The sequence below is a fragment of the Phalacrocorax carbo genome, chromosome 3, assembly GCF_963921805.1.
Source record: "Phalacrocorax carbo chromosome 3, bPhaCar2.1, whole genome shotgun sequence".
NCBI classification, from domain to species: Eukaryota; Metazoa; Chordata; class Aves; order Suliformes; family Phalacrocoracidae; genus Phalacrocorax; species Phalacrocorax carbo.
The window spans coordinates 16,300,281-16,320,199 of NC_087515.1; the positions used below are offsets into that span (position 1 = coordinate 16,300,281).

At 46.4% G+C, this 19,919-nt stretch overlaps 1 protein-coding gene and 1 long non-coding RNA gene across 3 annotated transcripts in view; one reads left to right on the forward strand and one right to left on the reverse strand.

Annotated features, from left to right (window-relative positions):
• Nucleotides 1-203: 203 nt before the first annotated feature.
• On the reverse strand, nt 204-19,035 carry LOC135312453 (uncharacterized). Its single transcript, XR_010371988.1, has 3 exons — nt 18,817-19,035; nt 3,083-3,151; nt 204-474 (listed from the first exon to the last, which is right to left on the reverse strand). It is a non-coding gene; the product is annotated as an uncharacterized LOC135312453 (long non-coding RNA).
• Nucleotides 18,152-19,919, forward strand: part of ZFAND3 (zinc finger AN1-type containing 3) — a 141,080-nt gene continuing 139,312 nt past the window's right edge. The window contains exon 1 of one of the 2 annotated variants that reach the window (XM_064446013.1): nt 18,152-18,539. In XM_064446013.1, coding sequence (XP_064302083.1) covers nt 18,469-18,539 — 71 coding nt within the window. In that variant the 5' untranslated portion in view covers nt 18,152-18,468. Of the gene's footprint in view, nt 18,540-18,985; nt 19,266-19,919 lie in introns of those variants that run through there. The other variant, XM_064446014.1, reaches the window with a different exon arrangement.

Consider the following 19,919-nt stretch of genomic DNA (forward strand, 5'->3'; position numbering starts at 1 on the left):
GATGGGGTAAAGAAGAGGAATGTAGTAGAGAGGAGCAAAGAATGTGTAAAATCCCCAAGGTGATGGATTAGGAGGATGATCTTTACAGCAGTATTTTGCAGTGATGTGCACAGACTGAAATTGCACTTGGCAAGACCAGAGAGAAGGGTGTTTCAGTGTCCAAAATGCAAGACAATTGAATTTTAGTCAGGTTAGATAAGGCCTTCTGATGTTTTTAAATGGAAAGGCTAGGTTACTACCAGCATCTTTCCTATCTTGCCTGGAAGAGAAAGGAAAAGTTCTGAAGCATTTTTTTCCCTTCTGATTGTGATCATTTCATTTTTGCCTGAATGTATGTTGTTCCAACTTCTGACAGCCTGCAGCATCCATGAGAGAGTCCCATTCACATGTGTGGGAGGACGCGCCCTCAAAAGCTGTAGGCTGCGGGGTCTTTGGTGCCCTGCCACCTCTCTGTGTGTCTGTCTCCTGTAAGCTCTGTAGGAGAGTTTGAAGGTGTCACTGTTAGGACAGATAAGTGAGATTTGTTAGTGCCTATCTGGTGGTGCCTAATAGGTGGGCACTCCAGGTCAACCCCCTTACGGAGCTAGCAGAAAAAAAAAGGGATTTTGTTTCAGACCATTGGGATTTGTGTGATCTGTCACAGTGAGATGTCTGATTATGAAGAAATGGAATTGCCATGCCGTACCAAACAAATGGATCATATATTTTAATAATCCTGCTGTGATAGTGCCTGGTGAAATGCTTCAGATTAAGCACAGGGAACCTGGCAGAAGACAATTAGGGAATGACTTGCCAACAGGGGAAGTTTCTTTTTAATTCTTATCAGTTAGTAACTAGCCTAGGCCCTGAAGCAAGAGGGTTTATATCCTTTCATAACAAAAGAAAATATGTATTCTATTTAATGAGAACATCCCCAATTACATTATCCATATAAATGTCTAATCCTGTTTTTAAATCCTACTAATCTCTTAGGCTTAATGTTATCTTATGGGAATGAGCTAATTAGGCATTGTATAAAATGCATTTCCCGTTAACAGTTTTATATTTGCTGCCTTTTATTTCCATTGAACATCCCCTTGTCCTTGTATTCTGGGAGGGTGAATAGGACCACCTATTTTTCCTTCTTTCTACCACCCACATTTTCCACATCCCAGTCAGGGACCTTCTCTCTGACATACAACTTTCAGTGTTTCCAGACCTTCTCCATTAGAATGCCATATTGACATAATTTTGCAATTTCTGCCTCTTGTAGTCAAGAGCCTTATTCAGCTTCCTTACCAAAACAGGAAACCAGAGCAGGGCAAGAGATTGTGCCGCTGACTTAAACAAGGCCATTACCATGACTACAGACTGATTTGCCCCATACTCCAGGAAGATTGACATTATTTGCATATTTGATCACCCCATTATGCCTTGAGCCAGAGAATCCACTGCGCTCTCCCTTGCAGCACACCAGCTGCCTTGCTGAGGAGTTACAGCTCAGGCAAAACCTGGTGAGGTGCCTGGGTGCACTCTGTCACCCCTTCTGGAGGCACTGCCCTGTGCCTGCCAGTGTGGGAACGGACCCACCGCCACCGCCTGCCATTGCTCCATCTCTTGCAGACGGGAGGAGGCTCCACAGCAATGTCATATCCACCTTTTACACCTCACTCTCCCTTCCCTTTCCCAAACAGTCAAACAGTGGCCACAGCAGGGATTGAGGAGGTATCTTGCTGCTAATCTTTATCAACCTAAAAACTGATCGCTTACTCCTATATTTTGTTTCCAACCCTTCTGCAGGTGTTTGATGGCTCCTCCTCTCACCTTTTACCCACCTTGCCTTCTATCAGTGTCTTGGTAGGGGGTTTTGATATGACAAATAAAATTTGACAATTTGTTCACATCCTGTATAACCCTGCAGTGTTCCTGGAGTAATGATAGTAAAGCTTAGTTCTTGCTAGAATATAAAGAGCCTGTATGGAGCAGAATATAGAAATTGTGAAGGATTTCTATATTCTGGATTCAGTACAGCATTTCTTCTGGCTCTCCTACAAGCTTCACCACATTGATTTTTTTTTCAGATCTTGTACAGGAAGCTAAACAACCTTTCCACTGAACCCAGAAGTAAACTGATCACAAGCCAAAGATGAGCCCCCTCTCTGCAGTTATGTGAACCATTACAGCAGCATTTGTTGAGTGTGCCTTTATTTTTCTTGTTTTAATCTGCGGTGTGCTGACAGCCCCAGAAAGATCCTTCTTAATGGACTTTAATAGCAATGCAGCACTAAACTTATATAGCACCTGCCACACCAAGGCGTCCCAGTAGACTTCCCAAATAATAGAGTTTAAAGCTTCTGCTTTCACAAGCCAAAGGCAAGGCTCAAGAGAGCAAAATTAAGTTTGGGTTTTAAAATATTGGCAATCTTGACATTATTAATTTCAAGAGGGGAATTCATCACTGCTGGAATGGATTGCAGAGGAGAAACCAGAGGAGGATCGGCAGAGACAGCATTGATCAACTTACAACCACACACCTGGATGGGAACCTTTCAAACTGCAGGAATGAAAACCGTTGTTAACATGCAACAATTGCATGTTTACAGCTGCTTAACCCACTGTACTTAAAATAAGTCATCCAGAAAAGTGACAGGGAGTCTGAAGTCTGGCTCGCTGTATGTAATTTTGAGCTTTCATGCAGTACCTTCTATACAACGGTCTCAAAGCATTCTACAACTATTAATGGGTCATGCCTCCCTGGTAGCAAAAGCATTATAGCTATTGCAAACCAAGATACATGAAGATTAAATGATCTGTGCCAATGAATTCATAGTAGTACCAATTCCAGAAACCCAGGAGCTCTGGTTCTCAGATTCCTCATCTACCCCTTAGAAAATGAAGCCTTCTGAAACTCCAAGAGACCGATGTGTCACATGCATGACCTCTTTCACTTTGGTCCTAATCCTAGGAATGGTTATATATATGCTATTAAGGCTACTATAGTGTTAATAACTGTAGCCTTTAACTGGTGTGAAGCAGGTGTCATTTCCTTTCATCAATAGGATTTCATGCTTTTAAAGCCAAAGAAGCAGGAGAAGAAACAAACCTTGTGTTTCCTGAGCTGTCCAGTCTTTCAGCAATACATGAAACAAGCTGGAAACATCTTGCAGACCACCTGAAACAAGAATACATGGGGATGGTGAAATGCTTAGAACATTTATGAACATGGTTTAACAGATCCTGGTAAGAGATTTTACCTCTTTTCAGTGAAATAGGAAACCCACATTTTAGCTATCCACGTGAGCTGATAAAGGCTGCTTCTGAAATGTGGCAGCAAAGTTCAAGACAGGTCACACTTTCCAATAGGAAATAGAGCACATGCTTTCTGAACATTACAACCAGTATATACTTTTTGGTTCCATATCTTTCAAAGTTAACTGCATCTTCAAATGATTACAGCTGTCTTCTTATTCTCAAATTACTTATCACATGTCTAATAAATCTGTGAGCACCAATCAGTGCACCAAGCTACAAGTTCCCATTTGAAACTCCTAAAATATTTTTTTTTATAATGGCAATAAATGATTTTGATTCAGACAGCATAAGTAACTGCAGCTTATAGATATTATGCAGAACTGAGCTTGGAAATAAGGCATTTTTATTTCTCTTCTGTATGATTGCCCTCCTTGATTTTCAAACCGTTCTCAGGCATTTTGATGCCAGGCAAGAGGTGACGTGTAGAATAAGTTGTTGGAAGGAAAGGGTATGACTGAGCAAAAAGTATGCACAAAAAAAAGGCCAATGAGCTTTTCTCTGAAAGAGAAAGATTATAACCAAGCTTAAGCAGTGGAAAAAAACTGGTCTGGGGATTCAAATGATTCTTATCATCCAGTATATGAACTTCACCCTTCCCAAGGTCATTCTCTCCTTCTGCCTCCTAAGAATTCCATTTACAATCCTTTAAGTGACTTTTGAAGATGTGAGGAGGGGCATAGCTCTGACTGAGCTCTGTCTGCCTGGGAACCAATTAGTGCCCTGCACCTAACCCACAAATTTGCAGCATGACTTCTTTTCACCTATGGACAGAGCATCTGACTCTGTAAACCAAAACGCTGAACCATTGCCCTTGGGCTTTCCTACGGTTGTTTGGTGTCAGGAAAATCCAGCTGGGTAAATCAGATAACAGGTACCAAAGGCTCAGTTCTGTCACTTTAAGAAAATATAGGACCACAGTCCGTGGTGTCCAACGAAGAGGATACTTCTTTGGGTTAAACAGACCCAAAATATGAAGTATTAGTGCTAGTTCCTTCCAGCATTCAGATGGGGAAATGATGAAGAGATGTGTTATCCTAAATACCTAAGCACCACAGAGGCACAGCATAAAACATGAGGCACGCCGCATGGCACAGCTCCCCTTGGTTCATGCATCAGCCTGCACGAGCGATAAACAGGCAGTAAAAAAAAGCAACTGCTATCTTTTCTGTCATCACATCCAAAGCTGGTGCAAACAGCCATCAAGAACAGCTGATGCTGATACTTGGCAAGGGAGGAAATCAGTCTAGGAAGGTCACGGACACCCAAAAGGATCAGACAGCAGACGGGACAAAGAAAACTCGTAGGTATTTTATAGGACTGACATGTTGAATTGGGTGGCCCTTCCTAGACATGCTGCCATCTGGGCAGGGGGTTTGGCGGGGAACTGAGAAGCAGCTTTTGCACCTTGCAGCTTGAGGGAGGAAAATGGATGCTCACAGATTCTCTGGGGAACAGTGGAGCTTTTTGTCAGGTTTTTCCCAGGGTTGGCGCAGCATGGGAGGGCAAGAGAAGGGAGAGGGAGTTTAATAAGTGGGTCCTTTATCCTGCATTTTTAGTGGTTTTATACATGTAGAGGATTTTATGTTTTTCATTCAGGAACCCAGTACTGCTAGGCACTGTCAAAACATAAAGCACCAAGGCAGTTTTGCCTTGATAAAGTTACCACCCAGGAAGAGGGAGCACAGAACAGATCAATATATAATGTGGGAGTCATCAGCAAACCACCTGCTTAACCAGTGTCTAACAGCCTGTCTCCAGAAATAGACTACAAGAGACAAACACGGGTGTAAGAGACTCTGCAGTAAATAATTATGGATTAAGCTACAGCTAACTGCTGATAGTTTGTCTCTCACCTGTTTTTGTACTGCCTCACCTATAGCTGCAGTTGTCATATGTTTTACTTCAAACTTTATTTTCGTCCTCCTGAAAAAAGCTAGCCATAGACATCTTGCAGGGGTATAAATTAGAGCCTAGGTTTCAGTGTAAGCTGAACCCAAACTGCACACAGCTGAAACCTAGAGAGCAGAGTGTAATTTTAGTAGTCCTTCAATGCCACTGCAGTCTCCTAAGCCTGTATTTTCCAGCCTCTTTTGCCCCTCCTTTTCCTCCAGCTTACTAGAAGCCACCTGCTTGTTTCTAGCAAAGCTGAAACCCAAAATATCACAACATGCTCTGTTCCGTCACCGTTCAGCTCTCTTCAACAGCCTGAAAAGATACTACCTGAATAGGCTGCTTGCTGGACTGAGTGCTCAGCCCCGGATGCTTCATGAGAGAAGGGGAAAGCACATGGTTTGGGGAGACACACTGACACCTGCATGAAAACAGCCATGGGAGGCTGGCAAATGAAAGGCTCAGGCAGATAGACATCCTGTATTGGAGTAGATTAAATATAATTAGACCATCTCACTGTCTGCTTTATAAGGCGAAGTACTGCAACAGCAAGAGCAGTCACGTGGTTGTCCCACAGCAAGGTGGCTGACAAGGCACATGGTAAAGTGTTGATACGAGGTCAAAGAGAGAACAGAGTACCTTGGGAGAGACCTTGGCAACAGGAGGACCAAAAAAGCAGGAACAGACCTTGGGACAGATTGTGTGATTAAGTGGAGCTGGAGATAATTGTATTTTAAAGATCTCCTGGGGAATGGGCTCAGAATAGAAGCAGCAGCAGGGCTGGATCTGTAGCTATGTAGATAGATATCACTGCATTTGTTAGCATGGAGAAGGAAACAGAGAGCAGTGGCCTACATGGGGAAATTTCTTTTTAGCAGGTCAGTGCAGTGTTAGACACATGTGCCAATACTAGTGGTATAACACTGTCCCACACAGGCTGTTATAAGTCCATGGGCTATACTAAATGAAACTGTTGACAGGAATACTAGTCTCCAGAGGTTATTTGTTCACAGCCTGCTGTTTGGGAATAATGAAAGAAGCTGGAGAAGAGATAATTTGTTAACCATCTTCTGGTATCTCAGTTCAGCACCACCTGGATGTTCACCCCAGTTATTCCTTATTCCTGACTGAATGCTTCCCATTTTTTTACAGAGGAGAGACTTTCTGCTAGCTGTGATATTCATAAGCAGGATAAATGTCCAACAGCTGCCAGCTAGCTCTCCCCATTCATTCATATGATGATCAGTCTACAGGTGCTGAAATCCCCCCTCTGAACAGGTAGATGGTTTCCTATCAAAAGCCCAAGAAAAGTTATCCACTCTCTTGTTTAGGGTTCTACACGAAAATGTAGTTCTCACAGAGTTACCCTGGGCTGGAGAACTGGTAGAACAGCAGTGGAAGTGGGCCCTACGTCTGATTGCCTTAACATTTCAAACTACTCTGCTTGTCTTTTTCCCCTTAATTTGTTTAACAAAAATATTTGAAACCATGACAATAGCATAGGCGTGGCTACTGCTGGCAACCAGGCTACTAATATCTTTTGAACAGGCTAAGCAATTAAATAAAGGCATGTCTAGTAAGCAGAAACACTAACTTGTGGCCATGCCATGCTGTAGGGTTTAATACAGGATCTTCTTTCTCTGGACAAAAAAATAATATGCTCTTTCATTGTTTTGATAGGACTTGCCACCTCAGCACAGCTAAGGCAGCTGTCCTGACCTTTTGTCAAGAGATGTGTGATGCAGGGAGAGAGATGCAAAAGAACACAGAGGGAGCAAGGTGCAAGGAAAGTCCAGTGGCTTTGTACATGTGCCTGAGTACCAGGAGGCAGAGAGGGACAGGGAGAGAGGAGACAAGAGCAGGGGGAGTGGGAACAGGCAGGTACACAGTACAAAGGGTGTGAAGAGAGGGAACACAACAGACATGAGCAGCCAAAGTTTGAATGGCTCATCATTTAAATGGCCATCAAGTAAAAACCCCAGCTACAGCACTTGTGACAGTACACCTCCCACCGTAGCAACCAAGCAACCTCCACATCCTGTGAAGCACCTAAGAGTGGTTGATGCTTATGGTGAACTCCCCTAACATGGGCAAAAGTCCCTATTCACTGCCCTGTACACTCTCTCACAACAGGAGCAGACCAGGCACGTGCAAGCCCAGTGAAACACAACTTGGTGTCGTGGGTCCTTTCACACCAGTGCACTCTTCTGCTTCATTCTTGGTGGCACATACTGCTTACTGGCTGTCATGGTTTAGCCCCAGTCAGCAACCAAACACCACGCAGCCACTTGCTCACTCCCCCCTGGTGGGACGGGGGAGAAAATCAGAAGAGTAAAAGTGAGGTAACTCATAGTTTGAGATAAAGACAGTTTAATAGGTAAAGCAGAAACTGCACACGGAAGCAAAGCAAAACAAGGAATTCATTCACTACTTCCCATGGGCAGGCAGGTGCTCAGCCATCTCCAGGAAAGCAGGGCTCCATCACGCGTAACGGTTACTTGGGAAGACAAATGCCATCACTCCCAATGTCCCCCTTTCCTCCTTCCCCCAGCTTTATATGCTGAGCATGATGTCATATGGTAAGGAATATCCCGTTGGTCGGTTTGGGTCAGCTGTCCCGCTGTGTCCCCTCCCAGCTTCTTGTGCACCCGGCAGAGCACGGGGAGCTGAAGAAGTCCTTGAGCAGTGTAAGCGCTACTTAGCAACAACTAAAACATCTCCACATTATCACTGCTGTTTCCAGCAAAAAATCCAAAACATAGTCCCATACTAGCTACTACAAAGAAATTTAACTCTATCCCAGCTGAAACCAGGACACTGGCAGCTGTGAAGATTTTCAGTATCACATTTGTTATTTTAAAACTTTGTTATGCCTACATAAATTGGTTAGATTGGACAGTAGATCTGCACATATATGTGGGAGAAAGAAGCAAAAATAAGGAAGTTGTACCCAAAGCTTGTAATGAAACATCACTCTTTTATTAGTCTATAAATAAGGGTAATGTCTTCCTCTGTCCTTGACAGCTGTACGCAGCATCGCATCCCCCCATCACAGAATCGCGGAGGCCACCCTGTGATGTTGATCGTGAGAACACAGGTCACCCTGTTGTCACTCTGGACCAGCCACAACATGGATGAGTGCATATGTGCAAACCAGCCACGCTTTCAAACACTCACTGGAGAGCTCTCATGATCTTCTCACAGATGTTTTCCAGATGCATTTTACTGCAGTAAATATGAGCTGCATCCAGTGGGCTTTGCAGGCAGCACGGCCATGCCTTTAGTGCATCGGACGTGTGATAGGGCCAGCTCAGCATATATAAACCGCCTGCTCCCAGTGCTTTGGTTTTGGCATTTAACTTCTTGAACCAGAGAAATGCAGTCTGGTTTTCTTTAAAAAGGGATACTCAACTTGCTGTATATATAACACAGAGTGCCTTGCCTAGTTGCTGTAGCCCTTTTTCCTGGCACGGCCAAGGACCGGGTGAAAGACCCTGGGTTTGAAAGCAGCTATCTCCCTCTCTGCAATAAATCAGCATGGCCAGAAAGTGCTGGGGTAGAAGCGAGAGTGTCACAGTGTGTGGCCTTCCCCCAGGGCCCGAAGTAGGAAGGTGATGTGCCTATCCCAGAATGCAGAGAGCCACCACTGAGAATGCGTAATGGCTATCAACACCTACTTCCAATCATGCTGTCTGGAGGACTTGTGTCACCTCCTGATCACACATGTGAATGAGCTCACCTTAAGGAGACCTTCCTACTAATTGCAGGTAAAAACAGTACTTCACCAATAAGCACAGTCAGTTCACACCTCAGAGATGTTGTCTATAAATTGCCTTTGAAAGCTAGTAGAAATTCCTGGATAGGGTTTTTTCAAGCTTTTCTTTGAAATCGGGAAAGCAGAAAGCTTTCTTCCCTGGAGAACTGATTAGAAATAGGCCTACACTGACATGGTCTTAATCCAGCCTTGACTATGAATAACAGAATAGGAAAACAAAGCAGTTTGTCCCAGATCCCATTTCAAGGTGTTAAAGAGAAACTGTCGTATCACTTCAGAAATAGATGTTGTTACAGACAAAATCACTGTGCCAGCTTTTCCCTTGGCCTTCTCAAACCTCTCATGTCCCTGTTAACCACTGCTGAGGGGTTTAGTAAAGGAATGAGTAAACTCAGCAGGCAACACAAGTGACACTCCCAGCAACAGCATCCAGCTTCAGGAGGCTAATTGAGACAGTAAGGGCTTAAAGATCCCTGCTCAGAAGTCTCTCAGCTTTTGTATTGCTTCCCAAGAGCTCACTGATACCTCCTCTTTTCCTACCCTCCTGTTACTCTTCTCCATTGCTATGGTTTCCTCCTGTGGTATTTCACTGAACTATTTTCAACTTGTTAACCATTGACCTGTCCCCATGTTCCACCTCCTCCTGTCTCCTCCTGTCAGCAGCCTTCAAGATGTACCCTGTGACCTGTCCCTCTGTTGAAAAGTTGTCTGCAAAATGCAATAATCCTCCTGAAACCCATTTGTAAACCCAAATAGTGACTACTCCTCTCTCTCCTACATGGGATAGAGGTGGTTAGACATACATGATCACCCAGTGTTTCGTTCCTGTGCCAGCACTTGGCTGCAAACCTGAGTGTGGGTATTTGTACTGGTCTTCTGGTCAGACTCTTACTCCACTCACATTCTCATTTGTCCTATGAATCCACATATTTGTAGCCCATACAGTCCAGACTTACTGCTGAAGTCAAAGATGGGTTTGGGAAGCTGCAGGGGTGATTGCACCTTAAGAAAGTGAAGTTAAGAAGCTGCAGTGAGACTGTTTCCATCTCCCCTCCCCGCTCCAGGACCTTTACACCCCCCACCCGTACTCAAACACTTGCAGCCACTTTCCCTCCCACATGCTCATAAGAATTTCTCCCTCTCACAGAAGTGACTCCCGGACTACCTTTGTACTTGGGGTGTGTGTTATATGCTATGCAATCTGGGATGGAGAGTCCCAAAGACTTTGAGACAAGGCTTGCCATGCCTGCTGCTGCGGAAAGGAAAAGGAGGGCTGCTGCTTGTGCTACGGGGAGATATCAGCCTCCCCAGCAGCAGCCCCACAACATACAGTACATCCCCCTTTCTGAACCATCAACAGAGCTGTGCAGGAACAAGATGAGGACCATCAGCTGGAGTCTCGTGGCTGCTCACACTGTCGTCGGGCAGCTCAGGAGCTGCAGCTTTTCTCTCATCCAGTCTTGCATTTTCTGTCACATCTACAAATACAATGTTGTTGTGCACCTCAATTTCTTTCTCTTGCAACTGAGCCAAGGTTTCTCCCCATGGCTGCTATCTTGTCAGAAGCTTCTCCCTAACCACTGCTTCACTTCCACATTCCTCATCCTAACTCTCCCAGTTTCCTGGAAACTGTTCTTTCACAGCTTGCTGCTCTGGCTTCTTATCTGCTGCTTTCTCTCTAGGTTCTCCTCAAGTTTCTTGCCTGACTCTGAAACAAAATGGAGTATCCTGGTTTCAGTGGTAGCCTGCTAAAGTGAAATGCTTTGCAGCTTGACAGAGGGAGATAAAGAGATTCCCTGCTGCATTTCTAAGGAAAATTCAAGCCCTCATCATTCTCCTTACCACCTTCAAAGAGCACCATCTCCTCACCCTCCAGCACGTACCCAAGATCCTCTAAACTGGAGTTGCAGCTCCCCCCTCCAGGTAGAACACTCTTTCAGATCTCAGCATTTCCAGCCAGCAGAGAGGAGAGCCGAGCACACCGTAGTGGGTTTGTTACTGCACGAGGTAGGACGGCACTCTCCAGCAGCCCCTCACAGACTCGTCTCTTCTTCCTCCCTCTTCAGTGTCTGTCCAAGGCTGGTGGCTGCTGCCCTGGCCCGGGTAGGACCAAGCTGCTCAGGGCCCTCCAACCTCTCCTGCTTGCATTCTGCCATCACCTTGATGCAACAGGCAGAGTGGGAAGCACTGGGGCTCTCTGGCAGGATGGAGGTGTGGCTCCCAGGCTGGGCACAGATTTAATGGGGTGGGGCAGCAGGTTTGAGCACCACCAAAAGCACTGGTCAGCCCAGCAGATGCTCCTGCGTGGCATGACAGTTGTGGTTAGCTGCACAGCATCCCTGCCCACCAGCCTACAAGTCCACCTGGAGTCTGCCCAGCCATTTGTAGCCAACAGCTGGGGAAACATTTCTCAGAGGAGTTGATCTGAAAGGCAAGGGAACTGAGCACAAATGTGGCAGCTCAGTTGTACGGCATAAAGGAAAGCCGTCAGTGTGCACGCAGCAGGGGAACTGTGCCATGGGTACAACTGTTAACACTTTAAACTTGTTTTATAACAGCGTCAGACAAATTTGAAACAGCTGCTCTGTATGCTCTTCATTTCCAGCGGCAATGTCTTTTTTTTTTAACTTGCTATAAAAGAAATTGGTGCTGCTGCTGTTTACAAAATTACCCAAGCTACACTTATGACTTCTAACTTCTGATCTTGCTGTGATCACATGGATACCATAAGATCAGGGTTTTCTGAGCTGAAGTTGGTGCCACAGCCCCAAAAAAGCTAAATGATGGATACATTATGGAGGGGTGCAGGCAGGGGCAGCAAGGGAGAACTGAAGGCTCCCATTTCACATTCTCTTAAGACCTTTTGTCATTGAACTACCAAGCGCTTTCTCATGCCACTGAGCAATTAAGCCTCCCTGACACTGGAGCGTTTATGAGGGAATTACCGCTCATCTCAGCCATGCTCAGAAACACCAGGTCAGAAGTCAGAGAATTGATAAACCTATTGAGGTGCCTGGAAATACATTCAGCTGCTGAGTCCCCGGTCTGACATCTTCAGAGCAGCGGAGGAAAGAGCAGAAATAGCTTATATTCAAACAGATTGCCAGGGGCAGGCACCTTCCAGTCTAAAGAAGGCTGGACTGTTTTATATTTATACAAACGAGGGTTTTATTATGCTTGTTTATCTGTGCTGCAGTACGACCCAGAAGACCAAGGTGCAGACAAAGTCCCTTTGCACCAGGCATCATGAAAATGCTGAAGGGAAGCCAGGTAAAGAAAACAGAGAAAACATACTAAAATCATTGATCTTTTACCTTCCCATTTAACCATACTCTTTTGGCCTAGGCTCCTGTTTTAAATGAAAGGACATGTATAGTGATTTATTTATTTTTACCTCCTTAATTTATAAACCAAGTAGTCGCATCGGAGATGATTTGGGACACCACTGTCAAGTGAACCCTGGGGCACAGGAGGCAGGTCTTGGGGGTTGCTACAGGAGCACCCAAGGCACGAGTTCTGGAAGAGGGCACAGACCCTACACCGGTTGCTGTATTGGGAGTTGAGTGATATGAATGCTATTACTAGATCTGCAGGTGCCTTCTTGTGTGACCCCGGGGCAGCTGGTTGCACTTTTGAAGGCTGCTTTCCTCCAGGTAAAATTGCTGTAACTGTTCACCTTTTTTTAAAAAAGTGCTTGGAGATCATTTGCTAAAAAGGGCGTTCAAAGGCTAAGAATGGTCTTTGCTGAGTCTGCTATCCATCATCAGGAAATGCCTAGCACAATGTGATCATCATTACACATTCATAATTCTCACGGTTTATAATGATAATAAAAGTCTTGGCTTATATAGAACATCTGCAGGTTTATTTTTCTGTGAGTGATTTCAGTATTACTCACTGTCACCCCTGTGTGGGGTCACTACCCATTTGTTTTCTAGGCATCCTCTCTCCTTTTATTAAATCATGTGTATTGTTTTGATTTTTAAAATATTTTAAATATTTTAACTGGCAGCTTTACACTAGCCTAGCATGTTTGTTTAGTTGCACTCCATTTTTTTTGCATTTGTGCATTTCTCAAAGTGCCCTGGATTATGTAAGGGACAGGAAGTGGAAGTAATACATATGTGAAATAAATAAAAGTATTATTAATAATAATTGCCTCTGGGTTAGTCATATCCATGTAAATTGCAACTGGCTGTGTTAAGAGTTTTCTCTTTCACCTTGGACCCTCCATCCAGCCATTAATTGCAAAGAAATGGCACTCTGTTAGTCACAGTAATAATAACAGCAGCAATCCCTCATTTCTAAAAATGCCATCCAATAAAGATTCATTTACCAGACTGCCCATGAGATTATTATTGTTTCCATTTCAGAAAATGAAACTGAGGCACAGAGGGACTTAAAATAACCAGGAGAAGAATGTCAAAGTCCTGACTCCAAATTCTGTGCTGTAACTATTTAAACTTGTCCCTTAGTTTCAAACGTATGTTTTATGTTTTAAAAAGACATAGCTATGAAAACCTTCTAATCTACATGACTCATAAACTGATAATTCATGGCTGGTTAATTTTTTGGTTGGTTGTTTTTTTTGTCAACACAAGCAAATCTTGAGGCATTCAGCTGGATCACACCCTGGTATGCCAGGTACCTACAAAAACCAGAATATGATTTTCAAATGTAGAAAATGAGATGAGCTATGCATTGAAGAGAAGGCTTTTGAAAGCCTGGCAGCCTTGGTCCCGATTCATCCAGTCTTGGGCAGGGTTCAGTCACCTTTTCTGGGGTTGCATCTGTGTTGCTGACTTGCTGCAGGTTAATGTCTTCATGGTCTGTAGCCTATGCTCCGGGCTGTAGCGAATCATTGTAATTGTTCTCCTTATCGTTAGCTATGACTATACCTCAGGCATGTCCTCTCCGCTGCCCTTTCCCACATGATCATTTTATTTTTCAGCCTCAATACAGGGTTTAACAGGAATGATCTTCCAAAAGAAAAGATTTCACCAAGAATATCTGCCTACTGGAGAGGAATAAAAAGTGGTGATTATTTCAATCAGTTCAAGAGTCTCTAGCAGATTGGCACCACATGAGTCACTTTTATCATTTTATGATAATTTAGATCTCAGGATGAGAAGGAAGATGTACAATACTTGTGACATTATCCACCTGCTCCGCTTTAACTTGTGCACATGTCTCTCTATCAGGCAATCATGTTTATACTAAAATAAACAACCCCTAAATGTACTGATTATATACAGGTACAACCTTTTCTAGTATATCTGAAAAAAAGGGAGCACTTGAGAAACATGGTATTTAATTGTCACTTCTAAATCTTGTGGGGTTTTGCCTCCTGAGCCTGTGAGGTCCGTTACCTCGTCTAATCCTGCAACGGGGCCCTGCTGACAATGAGCAAGAAGCGCCTCAGTGAGAGGTAAAAATCAGACCTCACCAGTTTCCATGTATGTCCTAAGCATTTCTCCCCTTAGAGACATCTCTTTTACATCTTTTACCAAACTCTGTGTGTCCTGCTTGCAAATAAATTCCATTTTTGTATATAATTTTAAACATGAATGTGTGGTTATGATCTCTCTCCAAATGCAATTGTTCCCTGGCCAAACTGTAAACATTAGATTTTTTAAGTATTTCAGTATCTGCAGGCTGTATTTTGGTTGTTCGTCCCTGCATTCTCTCTGATTTGTCTGCAAAAAGATCCCTGAAGAAGAGCTGCAGGGCCACTAGAGTCCCATTAGGATTACCACCTTTCCCATCTATTTCATGCATCCGGATATGCAGAACTAAAATTACATCAGCTGTTTCTGTTGTCATACAGTTAAACTGTTGCTCACTAGTCCTCTTCTGGCATTACTGTTTTTCAAGTTAACTTCCCTATCACTAAGTTAGGCTTCCCCCCACCTAGCGCACGTTTACAATGCATATTTGCTTCCCCAGGTTGAAACATGCTTTGTTGTATCTGGACCAGGTGATGACTTTCTGCATATGAATATTCCCAGCCCTACCCAACTAGTATGCTGCATATCCTTGCATAAGCTTCCTCAGTGCTGTATATCCATTTGTCTCTGGATGCTTACACATTAGTTGAGAAAGCATCCAGGGCTTGGACTCTTTGGGTGAAAAAAAGGCTAGAGAAAATGTCAGTTAGCACTGAAACTCCTCAGGGAGTAAGAGGCCTGGCTCAACAGGAGATCTGCTGGAGGAAGAGCCCACACCCTCATCAGAGGTTGTGATGCCCTGTTCACGACTGCGTTCATTTTAGATCAGCTGAATCAATTTTCTCCCTGCCAGCCTCTGAAAAAGCATTGCACACTCGTACTTCCCCTTGCTGTCACGTTGCACCACAAAAAACACACTTTCTGGTGGTTGCAAATGAATGGATAAGATTAGAAGAAACATGACACGAATCAAAACATTAAAGGGTTTAGAAAAGCAGGTATAGATTAAGATTAACGCACTAAATTTTCAGGAAACAATGATGAACTGATATATCAGTAATTTAAATTTTGTGTTGTTTAAACAAAGTAGGAACTACCATGATTATATAAAACCAGTGTTGCAAAAGTCATACTTAAAAAAAAAAACAAACCCCAATATATTATTACAAACATATGACAACATGAAAGTGCACATGCTCCTCCTGCTCCATCCCATAGTATTCAACTGTACTGTAATCCTCAAGATTTTCCCCCCACAGATTATTCCTCCTTAGGACATTAGTAGCAGGCAGAGTTACAGTCATTCAGGTGTCATCATCATCATGCTTAATGTGTACTTGCTTTGTGTAATAACATTACCCCTAAACTCATGTTTTTCTTGTGTTTAACTTTGGAGTGAATTACCACACCACTGTAGGGTTTTTAAAAATCTGAATTGCTTGGGGAACTAGAATGTCGCTATTATCCCAACATAACTGTAAAAAATCATGGAAGTTTTATTTGAAATGACACAAGAGTACCAAGCAGAGAGAATGCTTCTCCACATTTGTAGTAGAATCATAGAAAGGTTTGGGTTGGAAAGGACTTTTAGAGGTCATCTAGTCCAACCCCCCTCGAAGGCTATACGTGAAAGCTAACTCAACATGAGCTCACTTAATAGCAAGTAAGGACATAACTATCAAATCATCTTTAAAAGCCAGCATGTACTCCTTATCCGAGGGGAATTTACGGCCTCTGGTAGTAGTACAGGTAGCCAGTACGTAAGAGACAACTTTAATTTTCAGTTGACTTACTGGCTTAAAGGGCTGAGTTAATGAGGCCAGAGCTATTTTGCTCAGGTGCTCACTCCTTTTGATGCATTCCGCAGTGCTGCCTCAGCAGCTAGACTCCTCAGGAAGATGTGCCAAGAGGAAGCTCTCATGCTTGGGTGCACAGGGTGGCATGGACCCACAGACACTTTAAAGAGGGCTGTCAGTTGGACCAGTTAATGTGTCAATGAAAATTCTCAACACATGTCCCACCTCCATCATACATGTCAGTCGTACACTCAATAATGTTATTGCATTCAAGGTTGCAGCTGAGGAAAAGCAGCGACTGGTTGAGCTATTGAAGCATTAATGGCCTGCTTGATGTATCAACAGGGAGTCAGGTAACCCCAGACTCAACAGTTAGATAAAACAACCATTACTAGTAAATTCTGTTGCAAACCAGTCTCTTCAAAAGAAGTCTGTTTATATGATTTCAATTAAATTCCAACTTTTTTAACAAAAAGTTTTAAGCACATGTGCATATGTATTTCGATACTACTTTTTTCTCTGCCATGGATTAATTTGATAAAAAAAGTCATTAAGAAGGTTAACATTCAAGTCAAAAGGTCACTGGCAGAATTAGTTAGTTGTTCACAAAGACCTAAATGCTTTGGACTTTGTTATGAATGTTTATTATTTTCAATGTTAAATAACCTTGGTTTTAAGTGCAAAGCAAAAATCGAAGTATAATAGCACCTCAGGAATATATCAAAGTTCCACTTTCATTACTGTCATGCCAGTATTTTTCCACATAGCATTTCTCACTCTTATCAAAAAGCAATTTCTAGCAGGGGATCAGGAATATCTCCACTTCACAGACAAAACACAAGGTACAGCGAGTGCAAAACTTGCGCAAGGCCACCTGCTAAACCTGTACCAGGAGAACAATCCCCATTACTCAGCCCTCAGGTCTAGATGCTGGAAATTCCCCTCTCCTTTCCTGTCCCTCGAAGGGTAGCAGCTGGCCATCGCCTACGAACCCTGCCGCTGGAGGCTTCCCTGCTTGCCATGCCTGACCTCTCACAGGTCCCTTTCTCTGGGGTCAAAACACGAGGGCCAAGGCGTTTGAAGCCCTTCTCCCGGCTTCAGTCAGCCCGCAGCTTAGTATCCTCAGGCAGTGAGTGTCGTTTACCGTCGGGAAAGAAACCCCCACGTACTTCAGACACCTAAACGATTTTATCTCCTACTGAGGGAAACCGAGGACGAACGCCTACAGAACAATGAGGAGAGAGAAGACAGCACATCGTCCTCGGGGCCCTACCCCGGCCTCCCTCCGAGCTCGCGGCCGAGTCCTGGCACGGCAGCGAACAAGGCCCGGTCACCCCACCCCCTCCATCGGGGTCCCTCGGAGGCGCCTGCCCGGGAGAGGCCCCCAGTGGGCACTGACCGCCCACCTCCCGGCACACCGGGCTGGCGGCGCCCCGCCCCGGCGGGGCAGCCCCTGGCCGAAAGCCCGATCCCGATCCCGATCCCGATCCCGGCCCCGGCGGGCAGGGGGTGCGGGCCCGCCCGAACCCCAGCCCCGGGCGGCGCGAGGGAAGCCCCCGGGGACCCTCTCGCCGCCGACCAACTTCCGCGTCGAAAGCTCTCCGCGCATGCGCGGCCAACGCCGGCACACCCCATCCTCCCCCCACCCCCTGGTCTGCCCTGGCTGTACCACTCTAGCCTTAGTGTGTGGGTAGAGGAAAGAGAAGGCGGCAGCTCAGGGTAGATCTGCAGGCCTCAGCTCCCCTTAAGCCTCCTCGCAGAGAAACTTGCTCCCTTTTCGAGCCTATAGGTGCCTTCCAAACCTGCGTCTCTCCTCGTTACCACCCTCGATCTAACCCAGCTTCCCCCGGGGATGGGCTATGGTATATGCCACTCCCAGCTGATCCGGTGGCTTGGCGAAACCATCCCGCTCAGGACAGGGGGAGGCAAGAGGCCGGGGTGGGGGGGGGGCGGGGGCGGACACAGGCATTGTTGAGTCAGGGGCCGAGCGGCGGGGGAGGGCGATCGCGCCCCGCTGCGACAGCGGGGTCGTCACAGGAGCCGGCGGGCGGGAGGGGCTGCCGCAGCGAGTCCCGCGCCGCCGCCCCACTTCCCTGCCGGCCCGGCCGGTAGGGCGCGGCCGCCCCCCCCCTCCCGCGCCCTCCCCTCCATCACCTCCCCAGTGGTCGCGCCCGGCTCCAGCTGACCGGCCTGGAATCCCGGCCGGGAGCCCCGCGCTCCCCCCCCTCCCCCCCCCGCTGCCGCCGCCGCCCCGCGCACCGGCCCCGCCATGGGAGACGCCGGTAGCGAGCGCAGCAAGGCGCCCAGCCTGCCACCGCGCTGCCCCTGCGGCTTCTGGGGGTAAGCAGGGCCCCGGGCCGGGGAGGGGGGCTGGGCTGGAGCTCGTCCGCGCGGGGACGAGGGGGGGCGAGGTGGCGGGGGGCCACGGCCGGGCGGGGGCAGGGCCCGGGCTTGGCGGCCAGGGCGGGCAGGGCGCCGGGCCAGGTCGCAGTCCTGGGCTCGGGCCTGTCACGGGGGCCCAGCACGCAGCTAGCCCTGGGGCGGGGGTGGTCGCTGGCCCCTGCCGGGCGGCCCGGGGGGGCTGCCCGGGGGGTGAGAGGGGTGTCCCCCTGCCTACCGGTGTGAGGCGGGGTCTGCCGTGGTCTCGGGGGTCCCGGGCGGGGGGCGGCGGCTCTGGGCTTGCAGGCAGCGGGTGACCCGGGCGGGGGAGGCGGCGGCGCTGCCCCCGGGCGTGGGGGGGAAAGGGGGGGGCCGGCCTTCCCTGCCGCCCGGGTACTGCGGAGGCCTTCCCGGCGGCTCGGCTGGGGGAGGCCTGCTCCCCTCCCCCAGACGCTCCGGTTTGGGGGCCCTGTGGGGGGGCTGCCTGTAGTTCCCGGCAGGCGCGGGTGAGCGGTGCGGGTCCCCGGCTGCCCGGCCCGGTGTCCGCACGCCCTCGCCCCCGGGAGCGGGGCTTTCGCCGCTCTCCGCGCAGGTCGGCGCGGGGCACGGTAACGAATGAAGGAAGAAGGCTAAGGACAAAAATACACATCTTTCTCCCCCTTAGGAAGACAGGGAGGTTCATAATAGGTGAGGACCTTGTTAGCTGTTGGCCGATCCCCTTTTAGAAGAAAGGAAGTAGGGTCATTTCTGTTTGGCAGAGGTGGAAAAAAAAGTAATCCTCTTTCTCGCTGAACTCCTCTCACCTCTAGGGTCATATCTACTGAGGGTGTTTCCGTTACTGATTTTTTGTTTTTTCTTTTTTTTTTTTTTGAAAGATCATATGTATGGTGGCAGATGGTATGCTGACAGATACACATGGTCATAAAGCACCTTTAATGTATATCACAGAAGCATTAGTCCCTAATGTTCTTATTTATGGAAAGTTCAAAGAATATGTGACTAAATAGACTTTTGAGGGCCCACTGGAGATTTATTCATGTCTGTGATTGTACCTTCTTGGGATTTATGTCATACAATTTAAGGTACTCTGGGGGAGTGGAGGCTGCGAGGAAGGAGATGCAATAAGGGTGATTTAGTGATGCTACTCTACATTTGGTTGGTTTATTGGAGTGGCAGGATTTTAAATGAAATCCCATTTTTGAGTTATGACAGAAGCCTGAACTGCAACAAATGCCATGGCCCTGCGGGGAGTGATCTTGCAAGACAGATTATAAATATGCAGTAAATTATTTTGTTTATTTTTGTTTTGTTAGGCTCTCATAGTTGGGCCTGATGCATTTT